Source organism: Phyllobates terribilis, unplaced genomic scaffold, assembly GCF_046119375.1.
Source record: "Phyllobates terribilis strain yellow unplaced genomic scaffold, ASM4611937v1 Scaffold_11__3_contigs__length_659146591, whole genome shotgun sequence".
Classification (NCBI taxonomy): Eukaryota; Metazoa; Chordata; class Amphibia; order Anura; family Dendrobatidae; genus Phyllobates; species Phyllobates terribilis.
In genome coordinates, this window is record NW_027362771.1 from 262777431 (window position 1) to 262799734 (window position 22304).

The window sequence follows — 22304 nt, forward strand, 5'->3', positions numbered from 1 at the left end:
TATATACCTGACAGGAGCCCATACATTCTCCTGCCTCCAATAATATATACCTGACAGGAGCCCATACATTCTCCTGCCTCCAATAATATATACCTGACAGGAGCCCATACATTCTCCTGCCTCCAATAATATATACCTGACAGGAGCCCATACATTCTGCTATCTTCCAGAATCTATGGGCTCCTTCCCGGTCCTGACTGCAGCCCATACATGCTGGTGTCTACTCTCCACTAGTAAACCAGCCAGAATGTATGGGCTGCAGTCAGGACCGGGAAGGAGGCAAACAAACATGTACAAACATGCAGCCCGGGAAACTGTGACGAACAAAAACATCCGCTGTCCAGTCAGCCAATGCTGCCCGACTTACGTAAGCAGCAAGAGTTATCTCCGCGACATGGAGCCGCACCCCGCCCCCGTCCGTGTCCTGCATGGCGCCTCCCCTCACTCCTCTCCTGTCAGAGCTGCTCTCCTTCTTCCCTCCGCGGCGATACTAACAAAATGGCCTCGGCTCCCATGCGCCTCTCCGACTCACACGCTGAGACACGCCCCTTCGGAGTCACGCGATTGGCAGTAATTTTCCAGAATCCACCCCATTATCTAAACGCCATTCGTCGATCGCAGTTGACCCCGCCCACTACTCCCTGGCAGCTCGGCGGCGGAGTCTAGGCATCGTAGGAGCCCAAAATGGCGGAGTTGTGGAGCAGTGTTCGTGCTGCGCCAGCCGATAAACACGAAGCGCTTCCCAAACCCCGGGAGGTGATTGTGGTGAAAGGCAGCGCGGAGGGGAAGCCTCGTCCTCCGACCTCCAGCACGAGCAGCCGTGACCTGCATCCCGCCAAGAGAATCCGGACGGAGGAGAAGGTTCCCAAGCCCAAGCGTGTGAATGGCGAGGGCGGAGGGGGCGGGAGCCATCGACCTGCTGCGGGCTATGCTACTCCAGCGACATGGAGCTCCCCGGCAGCGGCCAGCGGCAGCCTGTCCCTCGCCCCGCCCGGCTCTACCCGCTCCCCGCAGTCTGCGCCTCCGTCAGAGAAGCCGAGGAGACTCAGCGACAAGCGGGAGCGGGAGAGGAAGAAGCCGCGGCACGAAGATGGCGCCGGGGAGAACGGAGGTGTCCCGCCTGTCACCGGTGAGTGTCACCCTTCCCGGGACGCTGCTGTCACTGCGGCCATTCATTGCTCAGCGGCCCGGAGCCTATCTGCTGTCATCATGGCTCCAGGCGAGGCAGCCCACAGTGAGCGGCAGAGGGTGTGTGTCTCTGCATCCTCCTCTTCTTCTGGGGGGTGTGTGTGTGTGCGCGTGCCTCCTCTGGGGGGGTGTGTGTGTGTGTGTGCGCGTGCCTCCTCTGGGGGGGTGTGTGTGTGCGCGCGTGCCTCCTCTGGGGGGGTGTGTGTGTGTGTGTGTGCGCGTGCCTCCTCTGGGGGGGTGTGTGTGTGTGTGCGCGTGCCTCCTCTGGGGGGGTGTGTGTGTGTGTGTGTGTGTGTGTGTGTGTGTGTGTGTGTGTGTGTGTGTGTGTGTGTGTGTGTGTGTGTGTGTGTGTGTGTGTGCGCGCGCGCGTGTGCCTCCTCTGGGGGTGTGTGTGTGTGTGTGTGTGTGCGCGCGCGTGCCTCCTCTGGGGGGGTGTGTGTGTGCGCGCGCGTGCCTCCTCTGGGGGGGGGGGTGTGTGTGTGTGTGTGTGTGTGCGCGTGCCTCCTCTGGGGGTGTGTGTGTGTGTGTGTGTGTGTGTGTGTGTGCGCGCGTGCCTCCTCTGGGGGTGTGTGTGTGTGTGTGCGCGTGCCTCCTCTGGGGGTGTGTGTGTGTGTGTGTGTGCGCGTGCCTCCTCTGGGGGTGTGTGTGTGTGTGTGCGCGTGCCTCCTCTGGGGGGGTGTGTGTGTGTGTGTGTGCGCGTGCCTCCTCTGGGGGGGGGTGTGTGTGTGTGTGCGCGTGCCTCCTCTGGGGGGGGGGTGTGTGTGTGTGTGCGCGTGCCTCCTCTGGGGGGGGGGTGTGTGTGTGTGTGTGTGTGTGTGCGCGTGCCTCCTCTGGGGGGGGTGTGTGTGTGTGTGTGTGTGTGTGCGCGTGCCTCCTCTGGGGGGGGTGTGTGTGTGTGTGTGTGTGTGTGCGCGCGTGCCTCCTCTGGGGGGGGTGTGTGTGTGTGTGCGCGCGTGCCTCCTCTGGGGGGGGTGTGTGTGTGTGCATATGCGTGCCTCCTCTGGGAGGGGGGTGTGCATATGCGTGCCTCCTCTGGGAGGGGGGTGTGCATATGCGTGCCTCCTCTGGGAGGGGGGTGTGCATATGCGTGCCTCCTCTGGGAGGGGGGTGTGCATATGCGTGCCTCCTCTTGGGAGGGGGGTGTGCATATGCGTGCCTCCTCTTGGGAGGGGGGTGTGCATATGCGTGCCTCCTCTTGGGAGGGGGGTGTGCATATGCGTGCCTCCTCTTGGGAGGGGGGTGTGCATATGCGTGCCTCCTCTTGGGAGGGGGGTGTGCATATGCGTGCCTCCTCTTGGGAGGGGGGTGTGCATATGCGTGCCTCCTCTTGGGAGGGGGGTGTGCATATGCGTGCCTCCTCTTGGGAGGGGGGTGTGCATATGCGTGCCTCCTCTTGGGAGGGGGGTGTGCATATGCGTGCCTCCTCTTGGGAGGGGGGTGTGCATATGCGTGCCTCCTCTTGGGAGGGGGGTGTGCATATGCGTGCCTCCTCTTGGGAGGGGGGTGTGCATATGCGTGCCTCCTCTTGGGAGGGGGGTGTGCATATGCGTGCCTCCTCTTGGGAGGGGGGTGTGCATATGCGTGCCTCCTCTTGGGAGGGGGGTGTGCATATGCGTGCCTCCTCTTGGGAGGGGGGTGTGCATATGCGTGCCTCCTCTTGGGAGGGGGGTGTGCATATGCGTGCCTCCTCTTGGGAGGGGGGTGTGCATATGCGTGCCTCCTCTTGGGAGGGGGGTGTGCATATGCGTGCCTCCTCTTGGGAGGGGGGTGTGCATATGCGTGCCTCCTCTTGGGAGGGGGGTGTGCATATGCGTGCCTCCTCTTGGGAGGGGGGTGTGCATATGCGTGCCTCCTCTTGGGAGGGGGGTGTGCATATGCGTGCCGCCTCTTGGGAGGGGGGTGTGCATATGCGTGCCTCCTCTTGGGAGGGGGGTGTGCGTATGCGTGCCTCCTCTTGGGAGGGGGGTGTGCGTATGCGTGCCTCCTCTTGGGAGGGGGGTGTGCGTATGCGTGCCTCCTCTAGGGAGGGGGGTGTGCGTATGCGTGCCTCCTCTAGGGAGGGGGGTGTGCGTATGCGTGCCTCCTCTAGGGAGGGGGGTGTGCGTATGCGTGCCTCCTCTAGGGAGGGGGGTGTGCGTATGCGTGCCTCCTCTAGGGAGGGGGGTGTGCGTATGCGTGCCTCCTCTAGGGAGGGGGGTGTGCGTATGCGTGCCTCCTCTAGGGAGGGGGGTGTGCGTATGCGTGCCTCCTCTAGGGAGGGGGGTGTGCGTGCGCGCGCGTGCCTCCTCTAGGGAGGGGGGTGTGCGTGTGTGTGTGTGCGCGCGTGCCTCCTCTGGGGGTGTGTGTGTGTGTGTGTGTGTGCGCGTGCCTCCTCTGGGGGTGTGTGTGTGTGTGTGTGTGCGCGCGCGCGTGCCTCCTCTGGGGGGGGTGTGTGTGTGTGCATATGCGTGCCTCCTCTGGGGGGGGGTGTGTGCATATGCGTGCCTCCTCTGGGAGGGGGGTGTGCATATGCGTGCCTCCTCTGGGAGGGGGGTGTGCATATGCGTGCCTCCTCTGGGAGGGGGGTGTGCATATGCGTGCCTCCTCTGGGAGGGGGGTGTGCATATGCGTGCCTCCTCTGGGAGGGGGGTGTGCATATGCGTGCCTCCTCTAGGGAGGGGGGTGTGCATATGCGTGCCTCCTCTAGGGAGGGGGGTGTGCGCGCGCGTGCCTCCTCTAGGGAGGGGGGTGTGCGCGCGCGTGCCTCCTCTAGGGAGGGGGGGGGTGCGCGCGCGTGCCTCCTCTAGGGAGGGGGGGGGTGCGCGCGCGTGCCTCCTCTAGGGAGGGGGGGGTGCGTGCGCGCGCGTGCCTCCTCTAGGGAGGGGGGGGTGCGTGCGCGTGCCTCCTCTAGGGAGGGGGGGGTGCGTGCGTGCGTGCGTGCCTCCTCTAGGGAGGGGGGGTGCGTGCGTGCGCGTGCCTCCTCTAGGGAGGGGGGTGTGTGTGCCTCTAGGGAGGGGGGTGTGTGTGCCTCCTCTGGGGGGGGTGTGCATATACGTGCCTCCTCTAGGGAGGGGGGTGTGCATGTGCGTGCCTCCTCTGGGGGGGGGGTGCGTGTGCGTGCCTCCTCTGGGGGGGGGTGCGTGCGCCTGCTCTCGGGGGGGGGGGGCAGGGGGCAGGTACAGAAATATGGCAGCAGGAGCTCTGAACTGATAAGTCAAAATGTGAAATATTTATCTGTAACAGACAGTTTGTATACTGAAGGGCTGGAGAGCGGGACAGTAATGAGTGTCTGCAGGTAAAAAGTGAAGCATGGTGGAGTCTCCTTTCAAGGGGACCAAATCCCTAACTCCATTTCAACAAATCGAGTTGAGGATTTGGTCAGAGTTAATGGTGGTCTCCTCATTGCTGAGAAATACAGGCAACTACTTATCCATCATATAATACAATCAGGTGATTGACTCCAAATTTATTCTGCATGAGGACAACCCCAAATATACAGCCAATGTCATTTAGATGTATCTTCAGTGTAAAGAACAGAGTCCTGAAAGTGATATGGCTCCTACAAAGCCATGATCTCAATATTAGTGAGTCTGTCTGGAATACATGAAGAGACAGAAGAATTTGCACAAGTCTATGTCCACAGAAGATGTGGTGTTCTGCAAGATAATCCTTCAAAAACGGAATAATTGTACCTTGACAAGTTGATGCTGTTTTGAGGGCAAAGTGTGGTCATAAAATATTGACTAAAGAGATTGGCCACTACTAGGACAACCCCTTCTTGATCTAAATGTTTGGCCCCAATAAAATAAGAGCTTATACTTGCCTCAGATGCCGACGCTGTTCCAGTGATGTCAGCACTCTTGGTCCCGGGGCTCTCGTGCGGTCCTTATGACACGTGAGCCCAGCACCCAATCAGCGCTGGTGTCACTGTCCCTGCCTTCGGAAGATTTGAACATGAAGAGAAAGTGAGAGATCAGCTGCAGCCCCGTCTTCCTCTTCATGTTCAAAACTTCCGAAGACAGGGAGAGTGGCGCCAGAGTTGATTGGGTGCCAAGCTCATGGGCTCACATGTTATAAGAACCGCAAGTGCCGTCACCGCTGGAACGGCGACGGCACCGGAGGCAAGTATAAGCTGTTTTAATTTATCAGTGCCAAACATTTAGATCAAAAAGTGGTTGTCCTAGTAGTGGACAGCTCCTTTTTAAGGTGTGTTCTTTTGTTCACTCAGTTTGCATTTTTTTAATTGCTAACAAGAAGCTATAAATACTTCTAATTTTGAAAGCATTCTTACTTTGCAGCATTGTTTTCACACCTGCCTAAAACTTTTGCACATTACTCTGTACCTCACCTAGTCTCATCTGGTGTGTGTACGGTAACTAAGTCCCATTTATCAATCTTGTGTTCTGCTTTTGGGTATAGGATTGCACCTATCACATGATCTATAAACGTGGAGATTGCCATGTTGTACATGGCGTCTGTTTTGCGGGAAGCACTTTGTAGAACAGGTCTATAATCTTTTCCCACAAACATGAATTTAACTTGTATGCTATCCACTTTGTTCTCCTTTCTTTCTATGCTTAGGAGTCCAGTGGGTTGCCTTAGTCATTGATTGGAAGCAACAGTTGAAACCAGAAGTTTACATACACTATATAAAAAGACACATATACATGTTTTTCTCAATATCTGACATGAAATCAGAATAAACCTTTTCCGTTTTAGGTCTATTAGGATTACCATAATTTTTTAATATTTGCCAAATGCCAGAATAATGAGAGAGAGAGAATGTTTTAAGGCATTTTTATTACTTACTTCAAAGTCAAAAGTTTACATACATTTCATTAGTATTTGGTACCATTGCCCTCAAACGAATGACTTGGGTGAAAAATTTGGGATATCCTTCCACAAGCTTCTCACAATAGTTGGTCGGAATTTGGGCCCATTCCTTCCTGACAAAACTGGTGTAACTGATCCAGGTTTGTAGGTCGCCTTGCTCGCACCTGCCTTTTCAGCTTTGCCCATAAATTTTCTCTAGCATTGAGATCAGGGCTTTGTGATGGCCACGCCAAAACATTGACTTTGTTATACTTAAGCTACTTTGTTACCATTTTGGCAGTATGCTTCATGTCATTGTCCATTTGGAACACCCATTTCCGCCCAAGCTTTACCTTCCTGGCTGATGTCTCGAGATGTTGCTTTAGTATTGCCACATAATCTTCTTTTCTCATGATGCCGTCTATTTTGTGAAGTGCACCAGTCCCTCCTGCAGCAGAACAACCCTACAACATGATGCTGACACCCCCGTGTTTCACAGTTGGGATGGTGTTCTTAGGCTTCCAAGCTTATCTCTTTTTCCTCCAAACGTAACGATGGTCATTATGCCCGAAAAGTTAAATCTTTGTTTCATCAGACAACAGGACATGTCTCCAAAAATTAAGGTCTTTGTTCCTGTGTGCATTTGCAAACATTAATCTGGCTTTTTTATGTTTCTTTTGGAGTAATGGCTTTTTCCTGGCAGAGTGGCCTTTCAGCCCATGTTGATACAGTACTGGTTTCACTGTGGATATTGACACAATCTTACCAGCTTCCGCCAGCATCTTCACAAGGTCTTTTGCTTTTGTACTTGGGTTGATATGCACATGTTGAACCAAAGCACATTCATCTCTGGGACTCGGAACCCGTCTCCTTCCTGAGCGGTATGATGGCTGGACATTCCCATCTTGTTTGTACTTGCGTATAATAATAATAAACTTTATATAGCGCCAACATATTCCGCAGCGCTTAACAATTCTGAGGTTCATATACAACAGTCATAAGTAACATAGCTAAAGATAATACAATAATTACAGCAAAAATAATGACGACCCTGCTCGTAAGAGCTTACACTCTACTATGAGGAGGGGGTGACACAAAGTACAGGGGTTTATTTACAAGGATGGTCCAGCCATCTTGAGGGGATGAGGGATAGATAAAGGCTGCATGAGCTCATCACCAGCCAGTATCTGGAGTGCTTTTTGGTTCGGTGGAGAGTTACGTTTGGAGAAATAAGGGATGGGCTATAAGAATATAAAAGGACTTGGATTAGGGAACGTGATAGGCCGCCCTAAACAGGTGTGTTTTTAGGGAGCCCCTAAAACTGTGTAAATTGTGGTTCATCCTAATTTCTAAGGGTAGAGCATTCCAAAGAATAGGTGCAGTAGGAGGTACGGATTAGTGTGGATGTTAGTCAAAAGTCTCTTTCGGAGCGTAGAGAACGGGTAGGCCGATAAATAGAAATAGGGAAGAGATGTAGGGGGGGTGCCGCACTGTGGAGGGCTTTGTGGGTGAGAACAAGCAATTTAAATTGGATCCTATAATTCGTGGGCAGCCAGTGCAATGACTGGCACAGAGCGGAAGCTTCTGAGTAACGGTTAGCCAAATAGATGACCCTGGCTGCAGTATTAAGGATGGACTGGAGAGGTACAATTGTTTGTACAGATGATCGAGGTACCTTCAGATATCTTGAAATTGTACCCAAGGATGAGCCAGACTTGTACAAGTCCACATTTATCTTGGCTGATTTCTTTAGACTTTCCCATGATGCTCCACAAAGAAGCAGTCTGTTTGAGGTGTGCAATAAAATACATCCACAGGTGTGTCTCTAATGAACTCAGATGTTACCAAAAAGCAAAAAAGAAGCTTCCAAACACATGACCTCATCATATGGGCAGCCCAGAATTGTTTAAAGGCATAGTAATTTTAGTGTATGTAAACTTTTGACTTTGCCGTAAGTAATAAAAATGCCATAAAACATTCTGTCTCTCTCATTATTCTGGGATTTGGCAAATATTAAAAATTATGGTAATCCTAATTGATTTAAAGCGCACCTGTCAGCAGGATTGTGCTTGGTAAACTACATACACTGTTAGGTGGGCAACATTACACTGATTAATATGATACCTTTGATTAAATCCGTCCAGTGTTTCTTTTATAATCCTTAGTTTCAGTTCTGTCATAATGATATGCATGTGCTCTGCTTCTGTACTCATGTATTCCCATCTCTGGCCTCTGACAGGTCACTGTGCTTTTCCACTACCTGTGTAATTTCTCTGCCCATTTGAAATTTACATATCCCAAAATGGCCGCCCGACGCATGCGCAGTAGCATCTTTTAGTTGCCGACAGATGCTACTGCACACGTGTGGGCACCATCTTGCTTTTGGAAAAAGAATGTGTGTGCAGCAATATGGTGCCGCACATCCGCAGTAGCATCGGCAGTCGAGGCATGCTACTGAGCAAGAGCGGGTGGTGGGAGCCATATTGCTGCAGGCAAATTTATTTTACCTGTAGCAAAATGGCGCGTGCGCAGTAGCATCTATCGCTTGCCGATTCTACTACGAACGGACGGTCCACCATTTTGCTACAGGAAAAAGAAACTTGCCTGCAGCAATATGGCTCTCTCCACCCGCGCTTGCGAAGTAGAATGTCTTTGCACAGTCATATAGGGAATGCTGTTAAAAAGGACCTTTTACTAATTTTAGCGTGCTAAACTGGCCACATCATGGAATAGTGGCTGCAGAGCTGAGTAAAGTGTATTTTTTTAATGTCTCCTCTCCATTGCAGAGATTTTAGCAATTTAAAATTTAGGTTATAATTTATGGTCGGCCCAACTGGGTGTTACCCGAGATTTGTCTATGGGGGCGTGTATTTCCTATGCATGAAGATGACCAGTCAAAAGCGGCAGTCATACAGAGGAGAAAAGAACACGCCCTCTTCTCACTGATCTCTGCAGCTACTGTGTAGAGATACAGCAGAACGGAGTTAAAAAAAAATAAAAGCTATGTTTTTCTCAGCTCTGCAGCCATTATTCCATGATGTGTCTAGTGGGACTTGCTGAAAATGGTGAAATGTCCTCTTTAATAACTGATCCGGACTCTAAAGCCCACAATGAGCAGGGAATTATACAAGCAACATACAAGGTAGGCTGCGTTCATATATCTATTTGTGTGTTGCGTAGTGAAACTATTGAGATTAGGTCAGGAGACCTGTGCTTAGCGATCTGTATTCTAAGGCCACGGCCCCACTATCAGTATTCAGTCAGTATTTTTTCTCAGGAGTGGGAGCCAAAACCAGGAGTGGGTGATAAATGTAGAATTGGTGACTTGTTTCTATTATGCCTTTTCTCTGATTGTTCCTCTCCTGGTTTTGGCTCCCACTTCTGAGAAAAAATACTGACCGAATACTGACCAAATACTGATAGTGGGGCCGTGGCCTTACCGTGATACTGGCCATGCCTATTTTAATGCATGATAATATTTAGCCACCTACAAGTACACTTAGAGCCTTCTCCACAAGTGACTTTTAGTTTTACTCTTAGACCATATAGTGCCTGCAGGTTATTAGTGCTCAGATGTGTAAATTTTACATTTATGCACATTGAAGCTCATATTCCAAGTGAATGTCAAACACTTTCCAAGTCAGCCTGTAACTTATGTACATTTTTCATAGGACGCACTATTATATTCCTCAGTGTCACCTGCAAAAATAGAAGACGGGATTAGAAGTGGGGATTCTATCTCGTTATAGTAGTGGATGCAGCACCGAACCTTGGGGTACGCACTTATCACCGGAGACCAGTCATTCAGGGATAATTTGGTTGTGAATGGCTTCTTATTGTAATTTTTATCTATTAATATTGTAAAATGTGGAGGGAACCAACACTGAGGAGAGCGAACGCAACAGGTTGTACAATGGGCACTATGGTTTTTCTTTTTGGTGTTTGCTTTAAACTGATGCCGATAACGGTATCACTGCATTGTCATGTGCCCATTGGGTATTGTGCAGCAGGATGTGGCACAGCATGCCCTGTCACCAATGGCACTGACTTTTACTTACAGCCACTTTCCCCATCTGCAATTACAAGAGCGTCCATGTAACCGAAATGTCGATGTATTGTGTATAAGTGTCACATCAGGGGCTATTTGAAGAGAAATGTGTTCCCCTGGTATCTTGTCTTCTATGCCAGCTTCCATATGAATAGGTTTTCGAAAACAAAAATTCCGACAATCTGTTCATCCAATGTAGCCAGCAGCTACTTTCTGCAGGGTGTCTACAGTGGTGGCCAAAAGTATTGGCACCCCTGCAATTCTGTCAGATAATACTCAGTTTCTTCCTGAAAATGATTGCAATCACAAATTCTTTGGTATTATCTTAATTTAATTTACTTGCAAGGAAAAAACACAAAAGAGAATGAAGCAAAAATCAAATCATTGATCATTTCACACAAAACTCCAAAAATGTGCCAGACAAAAGTATTGGCACCCTCAGCCTAATACTTGGTTGCACAACCTTTAGCCAAAATAACTGCGAACAACCGCTTCCGGTAACCATCAATGAGTTTCTTACAATGCTCTGCTGGAATTGTAGACCATTCTTCTTTGGCAAACTGCTCCAGGTCCCTGATATTTGAAGGGTGCCTTCTCCAAACTGCCATTTTGAGATCTCTCCACAGGTGTTCTATGGGATTCAGGTCTGGACTCATTGCTGGCCACCTTAGAAGTCACCAGTGCTTTCTCTCAAACCATTTTATAGTGCTTTTGGAAGTGTGTTTTGGGTCATTGTCCTGCTGGAAGATCCATGACCTCTGAGGGAGACCCAGCTTTCTCACACTGGGCCCTACATTATGCTGCAAAATTTGTTGGTAGTCTTCAGACTTCATAATGCCATGCACACGGTCAAGCAGTCCAGTGCCAGAGGCAGCAAAGCAACCCCAAAACATCAGGGAACCTCCGCCATGTTTGACTGTAGGGACCGTGTTCTTTTCTTTGAATGCCTTTTTTTTTTTTTTTCCTGTACACTCTGTTGATGCTTTTTCCCAAAAAGCTCTACTTTTGTCTCATCTGACCAGAGAACATTCTTTCAAAACGTTTTAGGCTTTCTCAGGTAAGTTTTGGCAAACTCCAGCCTGGCTTTATGTCTCTGGGTAAGAAGTGGGATCTTCCGGGGTATCCTACCATACAGTCCCTTTTCATTTAGACGCCGACGGATAGTACGGGTTGACACTGTTGTTCCCTCGGACTGCAGGGCAGCTTGAACTTGTTTGGATGTTAGTCGAGGTTCTTTATCCACCATCCGCACAATCTTGCGTTGAAATCTCTCGTCAATTTTTCTTTTCCGTCCACATCTAGGGAGGTTAGACACAGTGCCATGGGCTTTAAACTTCTTGATGACACTGCGCACGGAAGACACAGGAACATTCAGGTCTTTGGAGATGGACTTGTAGCCTTGAGATTGCTCATGCTTCCTCACAATTTTGTTTCTCAAGTCCTCAGACAGTTCTTTGGTCTTCTTTCTTTTCTCCATGCTCAATGTGGTACACACAAGGACACAGGACAGAGGTTGAGTCAACTTTAATCCATGTTAACTGGCTGCAAGTGTGATTTATTTCTTGCCAACACCTGTTAGGTGCCACAGGTAAGTTACAGGTGCTGTTAATTACACGAGTTAGAGAAGCATCGCATGATTTTTCAAACAGTGCCAATACTTTTGTCCACCCCCTTTTTAGGTTTGGAGTGGAATTGTATCCAATTTGGCTTTAGGACAATTCTTTTTTGTGTTTTTTCATTGAAGACAAATTAAATGAAGATAATAATACCAAAGAATTTGTGATTGCAATCATTTTTAGGAAGAAACTGAGTATTATCTGACAGAATTTCAGGGGTGCCAATACTTTTGGCCACCACTGTATATCTACTCAAGAGACTGCTGCTTCGGCCCTGTTGCCTCCACTGGATGCCCAACAATGGAAAATTAATACCAAATTGGGCCATTTTTAATTGCTTCATGGAGGTACGCTTATATGGGAAGGCAATGTATACTTACATGGCTGGCTCCCATACTATCCACTTTTTATGTTCTGTCTGTTATACTTGTATAGCGCCATTAATTCCACAGCGCTTTACAAACTTAATCACTGTCTTAATCTAAATTCCCTATCAGTATGTCTTTGGAGTGTGGGAGAGAACCAGAGGAAACCCATGGGGAGAACATACAAACTCCTTGCAGATGTTGTCCTTGGTGGGATTTGAACCCAGGACCCCAGCGCTACAAAGCTGCAGTGCTAACCACTGAGCCACCATGTTGCCTAGTCCTTCATGTTATATTAGTATCACAATTTTTTTGTTATAAAGAATAGCACCAGCCTGCTGCACATTCAGGGCATCCTACAAAATGTATTGCTCTGCTCTGACTTTTTTTTTCCATGGCAGCTGAATTGTAGTGTTGCTGACCCAGGTATGACAACCACTTCAGTTCTTCATTAAATATTGTATGAAATCCATTAATAAGAAGTTATGACAAGATATAAGATGGAAATAATAATAGGGGAAGCCGAGTACATATAGGCATAAAAACAATATAACTTTATTAGATACCAGATATAAAAGTAGCCACTGGAAGTGGCAGCATAGAATAGATAATAGATTACAAAATACAGCACATGGTAATATGTATACAAAGTATATATACCAGACAAAATTCCCTCAAAGTGGAGGAAGAGGAGAAGGTAAGCACAAAAAATAGTAGAAATAGCAGACACCATACATATGCAAAAGTCTGTACAGGTGCACAGGTAAGTATACAGTGTCAATATAGATGCAAAGTGTCGCTTACCGAGCACAAGTGTAGATAAAAGTAATAGACAGGCCAAGGGCCAGGAGAACTAGAAGTACCAAGTGGCCCAAATAGAGCCTCGACGCGCGTTTTGCCCCTTAGCAGAGGGCTTTCTGCCTCTTGAGAAAGCCCTCTGCTAAGGGGCGAAACGCGCGTCGAGGCTCTATTTGGGCCACTTGGTACTTCTAGTTCTCCTGGCCCTTGGCCTGTCTATTACTTTTATCTACACTTGTGCTCGGTAAGCGACACTTTGCATCTATATTGACACTGTATACTTACCTGTGCACCTGTACAGACTTTTGCATATGTATGGTGTCTGCTATTTCTACTATTTTTTGTGCTTACCTTCTCCTCTTCCTCCACTTTGAGGGAATTTTGTCTGGTATATATACTTTGTATACATATTACCATGTGCTGTATTTTGTAATCTATTATCTATTCTATGCTGCCACTTCCAGTGGCTACTTTTATATCTGGTATCTAATAAAGTTATATTGTTTTTATGCCTATATGTATTCGGCTTCTCCTATTATTATATCTAATGTTGAGTAGGCTTGTGGTAACTAGTAGCCATGTACTTTCCAATTGCCATTTTGCCACGACTATATAAAATATGAAGGCCTTTTTGTGTATAAGATATAAGATGGGCAGTAGCTGCTAGATCAGTGAGTCCAACTGCTGAGCTATGAAGAGTGCAGTGAGCATAGTCTTAGTCCTGCAGAGACTTAATAGAATGACAATGCACTTGCTTAAAGGAGTTGTCCACTACTTTCACATTGATGCCCTATCCACAGGATAGGGCATCAATGTATGATCGTCTGGGGTCCCGCATGTGGCACCTCCCGCCAATCAGCTGTTATCGGTGCTGGCAGCGGCCGTTGGCCGGAAGTCCTTTTGGCGGTGCTTGGCCGTCAAGTTGTAGTGGCCGGCGCTTGTTACTGCACATCCGCCTCCTATTCAATTGAATGGGAGGCGGATGTGTAGTACCCCACAGCGGCCACTACAGTCAAGCACCGCAGGTAAGGACTTCCGGCCTTCGGCCGTCAATGTGAGAGTACTGGACAACTCCTTTAACTGCAGCTTCGTTTGATGCTAAAAAAATAATAAATCCTGGTTCATCAGAGTAGGTCAGCTTCTTCCATTGCTCTGTGGCCCTGTGTTGATGCTCATGTGCTCATTGTAGCCAGTTTCTGTGGTGGACAGGAATCAGCATGGGTATCTTAATGACTAATTGGATGTTTTCTGACACCTTTGTTATACCCAGCATTAACTTCTTCAGCAATTAGTGCTACAGTAGCTCTTCAGTGGGATCAGACTAGACTGGTTAACCTCTGCTCACCACAAGCATTCTTGGACACCCATCAGTGTGCCTGTCTGATGGGTTACTGTATGTTCTTCTATGGATGACTATTCATGCCTACTAAGCTCTGCATACCAAGATAACCCCATAAGACTTGTTGTTCTAGAGATGTTCTGACCCAAACATGTAGTCATCACAATTTGGTCCCTGCCAGTCGCTCAGATCCTTACACTTGCATATTTTACTTGTTGCCAACATAACTTGGAGAATTGGCGGTCCACTTGCTGCCTAACTTTGCCCTACCTAGAGAGGTGCCATTGTAATGAGATAATCCATGTTATTCACATCACCTGCCATGGCAGATCGCACACACCCTTTGGTATAAATGCTGCGGTCAGACCAAGGTCTATTGCAGTGTTTACAGCAGGCGGTTTGTTTTATAGGCCTTGTTCAGATTCTTGTAAAGCAGTCCCATTCAGTGGTCTATTCATCTGAACTCGCACCATCATATGGATTAGTGGGGATGGGACTGCTGTTCTGGTCACCTTTAGTTGAGGCAGCTCTTCATCTGTAATAAGGCTTCATTCAGTTGACCACATTTTAGTGTCCATACCTGTAGAGACAAATTAAAATATGTGACATGGATATACTAAAAAGCCTAGAAACAAACCTTAATGAAGAAACTTTCTTAATATGCTCCGAAAGTGACTGCAGTACACCTTAGCCAGACTCTCGTTTGGTGGCTCGGTAACAGTGGGAGAGCTAAACGGGAACCTGTCATCTCTTCCTGTCAGGGAGAGGAGCAGAGCAGCTGGATCATGCGTTGAAGAGGGGCAGAGCTGGGCTGCCAGGGACTTTGCAGTGATGCAGAATTGTAGTTTTAATGATGACTCGTGCAGGAAAGAGAGACTTCCTGTTTCTATATAGAGCTTAGAAGGATTAAGGTAGTCCAGTTTTCAATCACTTGATATCATAGACCAAATGGAAAAGAGAAGAATTGGCTGGGTAGAAGGGGAAAAATGTGCATTTTATTGTAGTGCTGTTTTACTGATATAAGTTGTGTAATTTGTAAAAAATAATAATAAAAAAAATTGTGCCACAAATGAAAAATAAGCTATTTTTACTTAAGTATTTTATTTTGTTTATATGTTACTGTGTCACACCAAATAACATGTTGAATGAATTCTCCAGGTTATATTGGTTGTGTGGATATCGAATATACGTAGGTGTTGTTTTTTTTTCTTGTTTGTATTGTGTGTATGTATGTATATATGTATGTATGTGTGTGTGTGTATATATATAATTTTTTTCAAATAAAATACTTTAACTTTGGCAATATTTTTTTTTCATGATAGGCTGTTTCTCCCACCCTCCCCAACATGTTTTGTACAGAGATTTTATTTATTTTATTTTTTTTCAGTGCTGGAGTGGCTGTTTAAATCTAAGCCCCCTGCTCCGGTCATATACTCACTCTCCCGTGTCTTCACAGTTTTTTCTAGCGACTGTCTTCCTGCGTCATCTTGCGAGTGCTGCTTCTCACTGGCTGGAAGTCAGAAGCTACGTCACACACTATCAATACATGTCTGAGAGCCAGAACGAGGCTCTCATAGAAATATATTGAAGAGTGATCTCCGTGCAGCTCCATGAAAGACTGGAGCTGTGAGCAGAGCACTTTTCACAGGAGTTGGACTGGAGCGATGCTGCGAACGGATGAAGGCGGCAGCAGGCGAGTATGAGACAGGGGTCAGGGGACTTGCATTTAAAGCACTACTCCAGTGGTGCAATAAAAAAAAAAGCACACTGGAGTGGTGCTTTAAAGGAGTTGTCAACTACGTTTTGATTGATGCACCATCCGTAGGATAGGGCATCAATGTATGATCGGCCGGGGTCCTGCTGTGCTTGCACATCCATCTGTAGTGGCCGCTGCGGGGTACTGCACATCTGTCTCCCATTGAATTGAATAGGAGGCGGATGTGCTGTAACAAGCGCCGGCCACTGCAACTTGACGGCCAAGCACCGCAGGTAAGCACTTCCGGCCTGTGTCAGCCGCCACCGGCACCGATAACAGCTGATCGGCGGGGGTGCCCGGTGCGGGACTCCGGCCAATCATATATTGATGCCCTATCCGTATCAATCAAAAAGTAGTGGACAACTTCTTTTAAATGTACAATTTGCCCTCCAAGAGATCAGAAAAATTATCTGGGGAACATTTATCTATCTTTACTGCTCATTTATTCCACTGTAACTAGGGCATCTTTACAGGAGAAGACCTCTGACCTCCCCCTATTGTCACAGACTATGCAAATTGCCTCTTCAGAGAGGAAGAGGACATGTACTCTATTGGATGTAGCAATTCTAAGTCAATATCGACACTTTAACCAGCCTTGTCACATGACTTAGGATAAGATGCTAAACAATAAACTCCATTTGCAGACCTGTGTATGATCGACATAGATCAGTTCTGCCAGTGACTTCTGCTAGAACCCAGTAGCTGTGCTCTGCTGGGCAGAGATTGTGATAGCACCGACGATGCTTCTATGGGACCTGGCTGTGTGCCCATCAAAAGAGAAGGCAAAAGTGGTGATAGACTTCATATATATACTAGATTGTAGGAGTAATCCTACACCATAAATATACAATAGCATAGGATTAAAGTCCAGGACCGTACGCTTGGTTGGTAGTGAGTTAATGAATACATCCCATCTATAGACAATGTAAGAAAGCAAGCATGGAAATAAACACCATGTGTAGTGAAAGTTCATACCAAAACTCAGATCGCCTTTTAATGTTCCTTAAATTTATCTCCTAAACTCTGTAACATAATAGCTATAAAATGAGTCAATAATGCTGCTTTGCTAGAGACTGCTGTAGCCAGATATAGGATGGTGCTGATTATAACCACTGCTCCATAGCTATGTCCCCTAGATGTTAAGGTGCGGCAGTCACTCCCATCCCCACATTATACACGTGCACCCACTGACCAAGTGTCCATGTGTTCTCAATAGGGAGAGGTGGACTTCTGGCAGCAGTATATCTCATGTAAGAACGTTAGACACATCTATATATTTTAGTTGTCTGCTGAAATCAGTGGATTAGACTTAAACTTGTGTGGGCAATACCAGTTTATGACCACCCAGAGACAGGATGACGTAGTCTATAGGCCCCCATACATATTAGACCAATGTCGGCTGAACCTGCCAATATCAACAGATTCTGCCGACCGTCGTATATGTATGGAGGCCCCCCGATGGATGATTGTCAGGGGACAGAAGGATCCGGTATGTCCCATTTTAGCCTGCCAATCCTTTTGTTCTCTCATGTAGGACACAGGCACGCTCGGCCGAGCGAGCACTCCCGTGTAGGTGACAGTTGGGTGAGAGAGCTTTAAGTGTATAGGGGAGAGGGGGGTTGCTATTAGTTTTCAATTCTGGATGACATGATTTTACTTTTTACAAAATACATCTTTGCCATACCCAATCAGAAATGGGGGTAGTCTAAGCGGTTATAATAATCACCTACTGTATACTGTAACACTGTAATGCTGAGGCTCGGGCCAGAAATACAATAAAGATGTCATCTATGTATTCGTTGTTATGGTAACGCTGCAGAATAGTCTTAACAGTTTGTGTGGAATAAATGGGTTTCTCACACACGGCACTAAATGGCTATTACCTATTCCTGAACGCACGTGCCCTGCTATGTACCACATAGGACAGTATGCCAGGCTCACTCTGTGGTGTGGTAATGTCAATATGGAGCTTAACCTCTGCTTCCAAGACGCATTCCTGCACTGAAACAGGAGCAGATACCCATCAGAAGGAAGCACAATGTCACATCCCTCTTTTTTGAAAGCCCTGTTTGTATCTGCATATTGCAGCTTTATATTCCCTTTTGGGTTTTGGGGAATGATGATTCACAACAATAGGATTAATAGGAAATCTCTTTACTGTGGTTGATGTTTTTGGTCTTTTCCTTGACATTCTATCCTGTATATGTGATTAAAAAGATGTGTATGTAAAGCAGATTATTAGCATCTGGTGCTTTCTCATGTGGGTGACGTGTCACATTGTCGGCACATCTCACAATGTATAAAGGGGTTGTGGAGTGCCGCTGGGGTGTGGAGCGAGGCTACTACACGCCGGGCAGCATAGTCTCTGAAGCAACCAGCCTTCGCCGAGCAAGCACTGCACCTATTCTAATGGGATACTTGCTGTGCATTATACGTATACTTCGCATGCAGCAGTATCTCTGAGTGGAAGAGCGATGCATTGCACAACCCCTTTTAAAGAGAGCCTGTCAGCAGGATTTAGCACTATATAAAGTAAGGGCATGGCCATAAAGGCGCTTTTATGTTAATTAAATTGATACATTTGAAGAAATCCGACCTCTGGATTTTGTTTAATCAGCCTCTAAAGTTTTCCTCTTATGACGTCTTCTCTGCATCGGGGCGGAACTGGGGGTAGGGTGGTCTTCTCCTTCACCCCTCTGCTTGCCCTCTAGAAGTCTTGGCAAATCATTGATTATTTAGTAACCTGACTGATTTTGAAATTCCACGCCTCTGGTGTCATTGGGATGGGTGACGCATGCGTAGTGTGATATCACAGACCTTCAGTAATATGGCGCAGATCGAGATCTCTGCTCAATGGCGTCTCCATTAAGGCGAACTCTGGATCTGTACATGTGCTGCTTCCTGTGCTAGTTTATTGACGACGTGAAGACCGTCCGTGGAATCACACAGCGCACGCGCCACCCACCCCAGTCAGTAGAGAGTTAGTGGTCCAGACGAGAATGAATAAGAAGGTAAGAGTTTTTGACGTTTGAAAGATGAGAAAAGGGTCAGATTCTGGAGATGTTTTTAAGATGTAGGTGACATAAGTGAGTGATTTTGGATATAAGAAATAAAGGAAGGCTAAGTATGACCCCAAGACAGTGAGCGTGCTGCTTGGGAGCTATGGTTGAAACACCTAAGGAAATTGCAATATCTGGTATAGGTAGGTTAGTAGAGGGAGGAAACACAAGTAGTTTAGTGTGAGAGGTTCAGCTTTATTACTTTTTCATTTTATTTACTTTTAGAAAGTGCAGAGCACTTTACTTACGGGATGGTTTATGGCTCTCGTCCCTTTAACAGCTTGTTATGGAGAATGTTTGCGTGATAATCACTCGAGTGGACCTCCACAGCTTAACACAAGAGGTCCTGTTTCCCCCCCTATGCAGTGTAAGTGTATCAAGCCATTTATTTCTTTAAACAAATAGTTCTACATAAAGGTGTTTTTGATCTTGTGTGGGGCTAGGACAAGCTACTTTTCTACGGGAAAATGACTGTTCCAATATTTACTTTGTTTCTTGCCTTTCGACTTTTCGCAGGTAGTGAGCATAAAGCAAGCGCATTCACATATTGTGGATTTTGGCGATAAGTATTCTGGCTGCCTTCCATTTTGGTTGAATTCTTTGTAAGGGTTGTTAAAAGCCTGGAAACCTGAAATATGCATTGAACAGTAATAAAACATTTATAAATGTGAAATCAAGTTCCTGAAACGACCATTCAGTGATGAAATTAAAAATATACTAGTCAGTTCCTATAGATGATTAGCTGCTGTTTTCCCTTAGGTGCTGCTGTTTGGCCTTTTTTTTACCCAATTTTCATTATGACAGAACTGTGATCTGTGACTACAGTGTTTCCAAAGAGTCCGAGGAAGTCTAAGGGTATGTGCGCATGATCAGGATTTGTGGCAGAAATTTCCTGAGCGTTTCTGCATCTCATTGGCAGGAAAAATGCTGGGCGTTTTTTGATGCGGTTTTTGAAGTGTTTTTGTACATCAATGAATGGATGCTTTTTGGAGCTAAATAAAGTTATTTGGTGGAACATTGGTTAAACCCTTGAATTATGGTCAGAACTGGGGTGAGTATATTGGTTAATTTAAATGATTAAAGAATGTGTCTGTATGTCAAATAAAGTGTTGGTCTGTGTGTTTAGTTAACTCTTTACTTTAATTAGTTTTGGTCATGAAAAGGTCTGATTGACACCTTGTCATAACCAAACAAAAGAGCTGGGTGTCAGCTAGTCCCATTCACCCAATCTTCATTAGCATTTCTATTCATGTAATTTATGTGGCTGCTGTGAGCTGGTACTTTTAGCCTGGGAAGGTGCCATTTGCAAACATGGTCCCTGGCCATTAAATAACATCTCACAGCTGGTTTGTTAGCCGCTACGTCACCTCGATCAGCACTCAGCAGCGCTTTGGACGCAGCACATTTTTGTTGCGTCCAAAACGCGGTGTTCTAATGCCGCACTTTTGTTGTCGGTACATGTGAATCCACTGCATGTAATGACACTTCAATCTGTCAAAATCTGCAGGGGAGACTGGCGTGTCCACTGCAGAAATTGACATGCTGTCGGTGAGTTTGGGTACGTGGCCACGGTCAGGAGCCGCTGCAGGTTTGATGGTGCGTGTTTATACGGTGTCAAACCCGCAGTGTCCAGATGTTACGGTATAGTGGATGGGATCTCTAGAAATCCCATGTCCACTATGCTTGCATCTGAGGCTGCTTATCACCCGTGGACACTGACATGCAGTGTGTCTTTCAGGACCGCAGCATGTCAAATTCTCTTGCGGAGTCGCTAGTCTCCGCAACAGAAATTTGACTGCTAGAATGTATAGAATGTGGTAAATACGCATGGTTCAGTGAACACATGTGGATTTACCTGCGTTCAATAGAATGCAACGTTTTGGACGCAGCAAAAAATATGCGTCCAAAGTGCTGCTATGTTCGGATCGTGGGCACAGAGCCTCAAATGTAAATAAAATGGCGTGGGCTCCCGCTTCATTTTTATAACCAGCAGAGGGAAAGCCGACCCCTGGGGGCTGATATTAGTAGCCGGGGAAGGGGCCATTAGCCAACAACGTTCCCTGGCTGGCGGGAAAACCGCCGCGAAAACGCATCAAAAGCACATTGTGTGAACTTAATCTCAAACACCCTCCTGTCTCATCATTGGCCAGACTGCTGCTCTCTTCCTTCTTAGATTGGCGGCTATGTATAAACACAAGTCTATCACAAGATGATTTCTATTACAGCAAGGGAAGAGCTATTATAGAGTGCACACTACTAAACCAACAGACAGATGATTTCAGGAAACGTCTGCCCATATTCTGAGGGCAGCCCTGTACTAGGAGAGCTAAAGGACTATTTATATCAGCCAAGTAATTGGAACTAATTGACTTGTGTGGATGAAGAAGAGCGATCCAACACTCATTGGTGAACTCATTGTTTCTGCCTCTTCAAATAACCTTTAGCAGTGGCACAATTGGGAAATTGATTTGTTGATTTTAGCAACTTTTACATAAAACGTTTATCTAGTGCATTACTTTTGTGTCCTCAAATCTAGGCAAATGAGCTCGATGTATGGAGGGGGCAAAGCTTTTCACGAAGTACTCCTATTGTAATAATAAAAATGTGCATTGGATCTCTGGCCCCTACTGGGCAGGTGGGGGTAGGCAGGTGGGTACAGGGTCCATTTTAGGACATGATCATATATCAAAGTCAAACATCGGAATGATGACAGTTTGAGGCTAAATACCCTGTCTGAGAACTGACTTTGACAAGTGACTTTGACAACTGTAATAATTATTTTATAAAAAAGACACTGTTCGCTGATGGGACTTGAACCCAAAGCTCTGTCTAGAAGCCAGTGCACTAACCACTAAGCTATAACCTCAGTTGAAGAAATCTAGGAGTTCTATTTGGTTATGTGATTTTCAGTGCAAACCTGTCTGAAACTCATGGGAACTTTCACAAATACTTCTCCAAGCCAAATTCAAATGATGTGCGATTTTGATATGTGAGTGATGTGACTTTCTTCAAACATCAGAATCACAAGGACTTTTAGTCACTCTGAGTATTTTCATTGTTGATCTCCTAAGACAAGAAAAGCTAGCAGTCACTATCACTTGACCCGATGGCTGAATGTTAAAGCATCAGCCTCCGAAACTACAGTGTCTGGGTTCAAATCTCAATAGAAGTAGAATTTTTTTTTTTTTTTTTTTTCAGACAGGGTATTTAGCCTCAAACTGACGACATTCTGATGTTTGACTTTGATATCTGATGTCCACTTTGAGATATTGATGCATTTTCAATATTGGTGCAGAAATGAAATTGAAGAAGGGAAGATCACATAGTCCGCTGTGGGCGGGCCG

The 22304-nt window shown here is 46.8% G+C and overlaps 1 protein-coding gene across 2 annotated transcripts in view; it reads left to right on the forward strand.

Moving 5' to 3' along the window:
• The first annotated feature begins 609 nt into the window (after nt 1-609).
• RSBN1L (round spermatid basic protein 1 like) overlaps nt 610-22304 on the forward strand; it is a 77098-nt gene continuing 55403 nt past the window's right edge. For both annotated transcript variants that reach the window (XM_073652286.1, XM_073652287.1), the window contains exon 1: nt 610-1129. In XM_073652286.1, coding sequence (XP_073508387.1) covers nt 685-1129 — 445 coding nt within the window. In that variant the 5' untranslated portion in view covers nt 610-684. The remainder of the gene's footprint in view (nt 1130-22304) is intronic.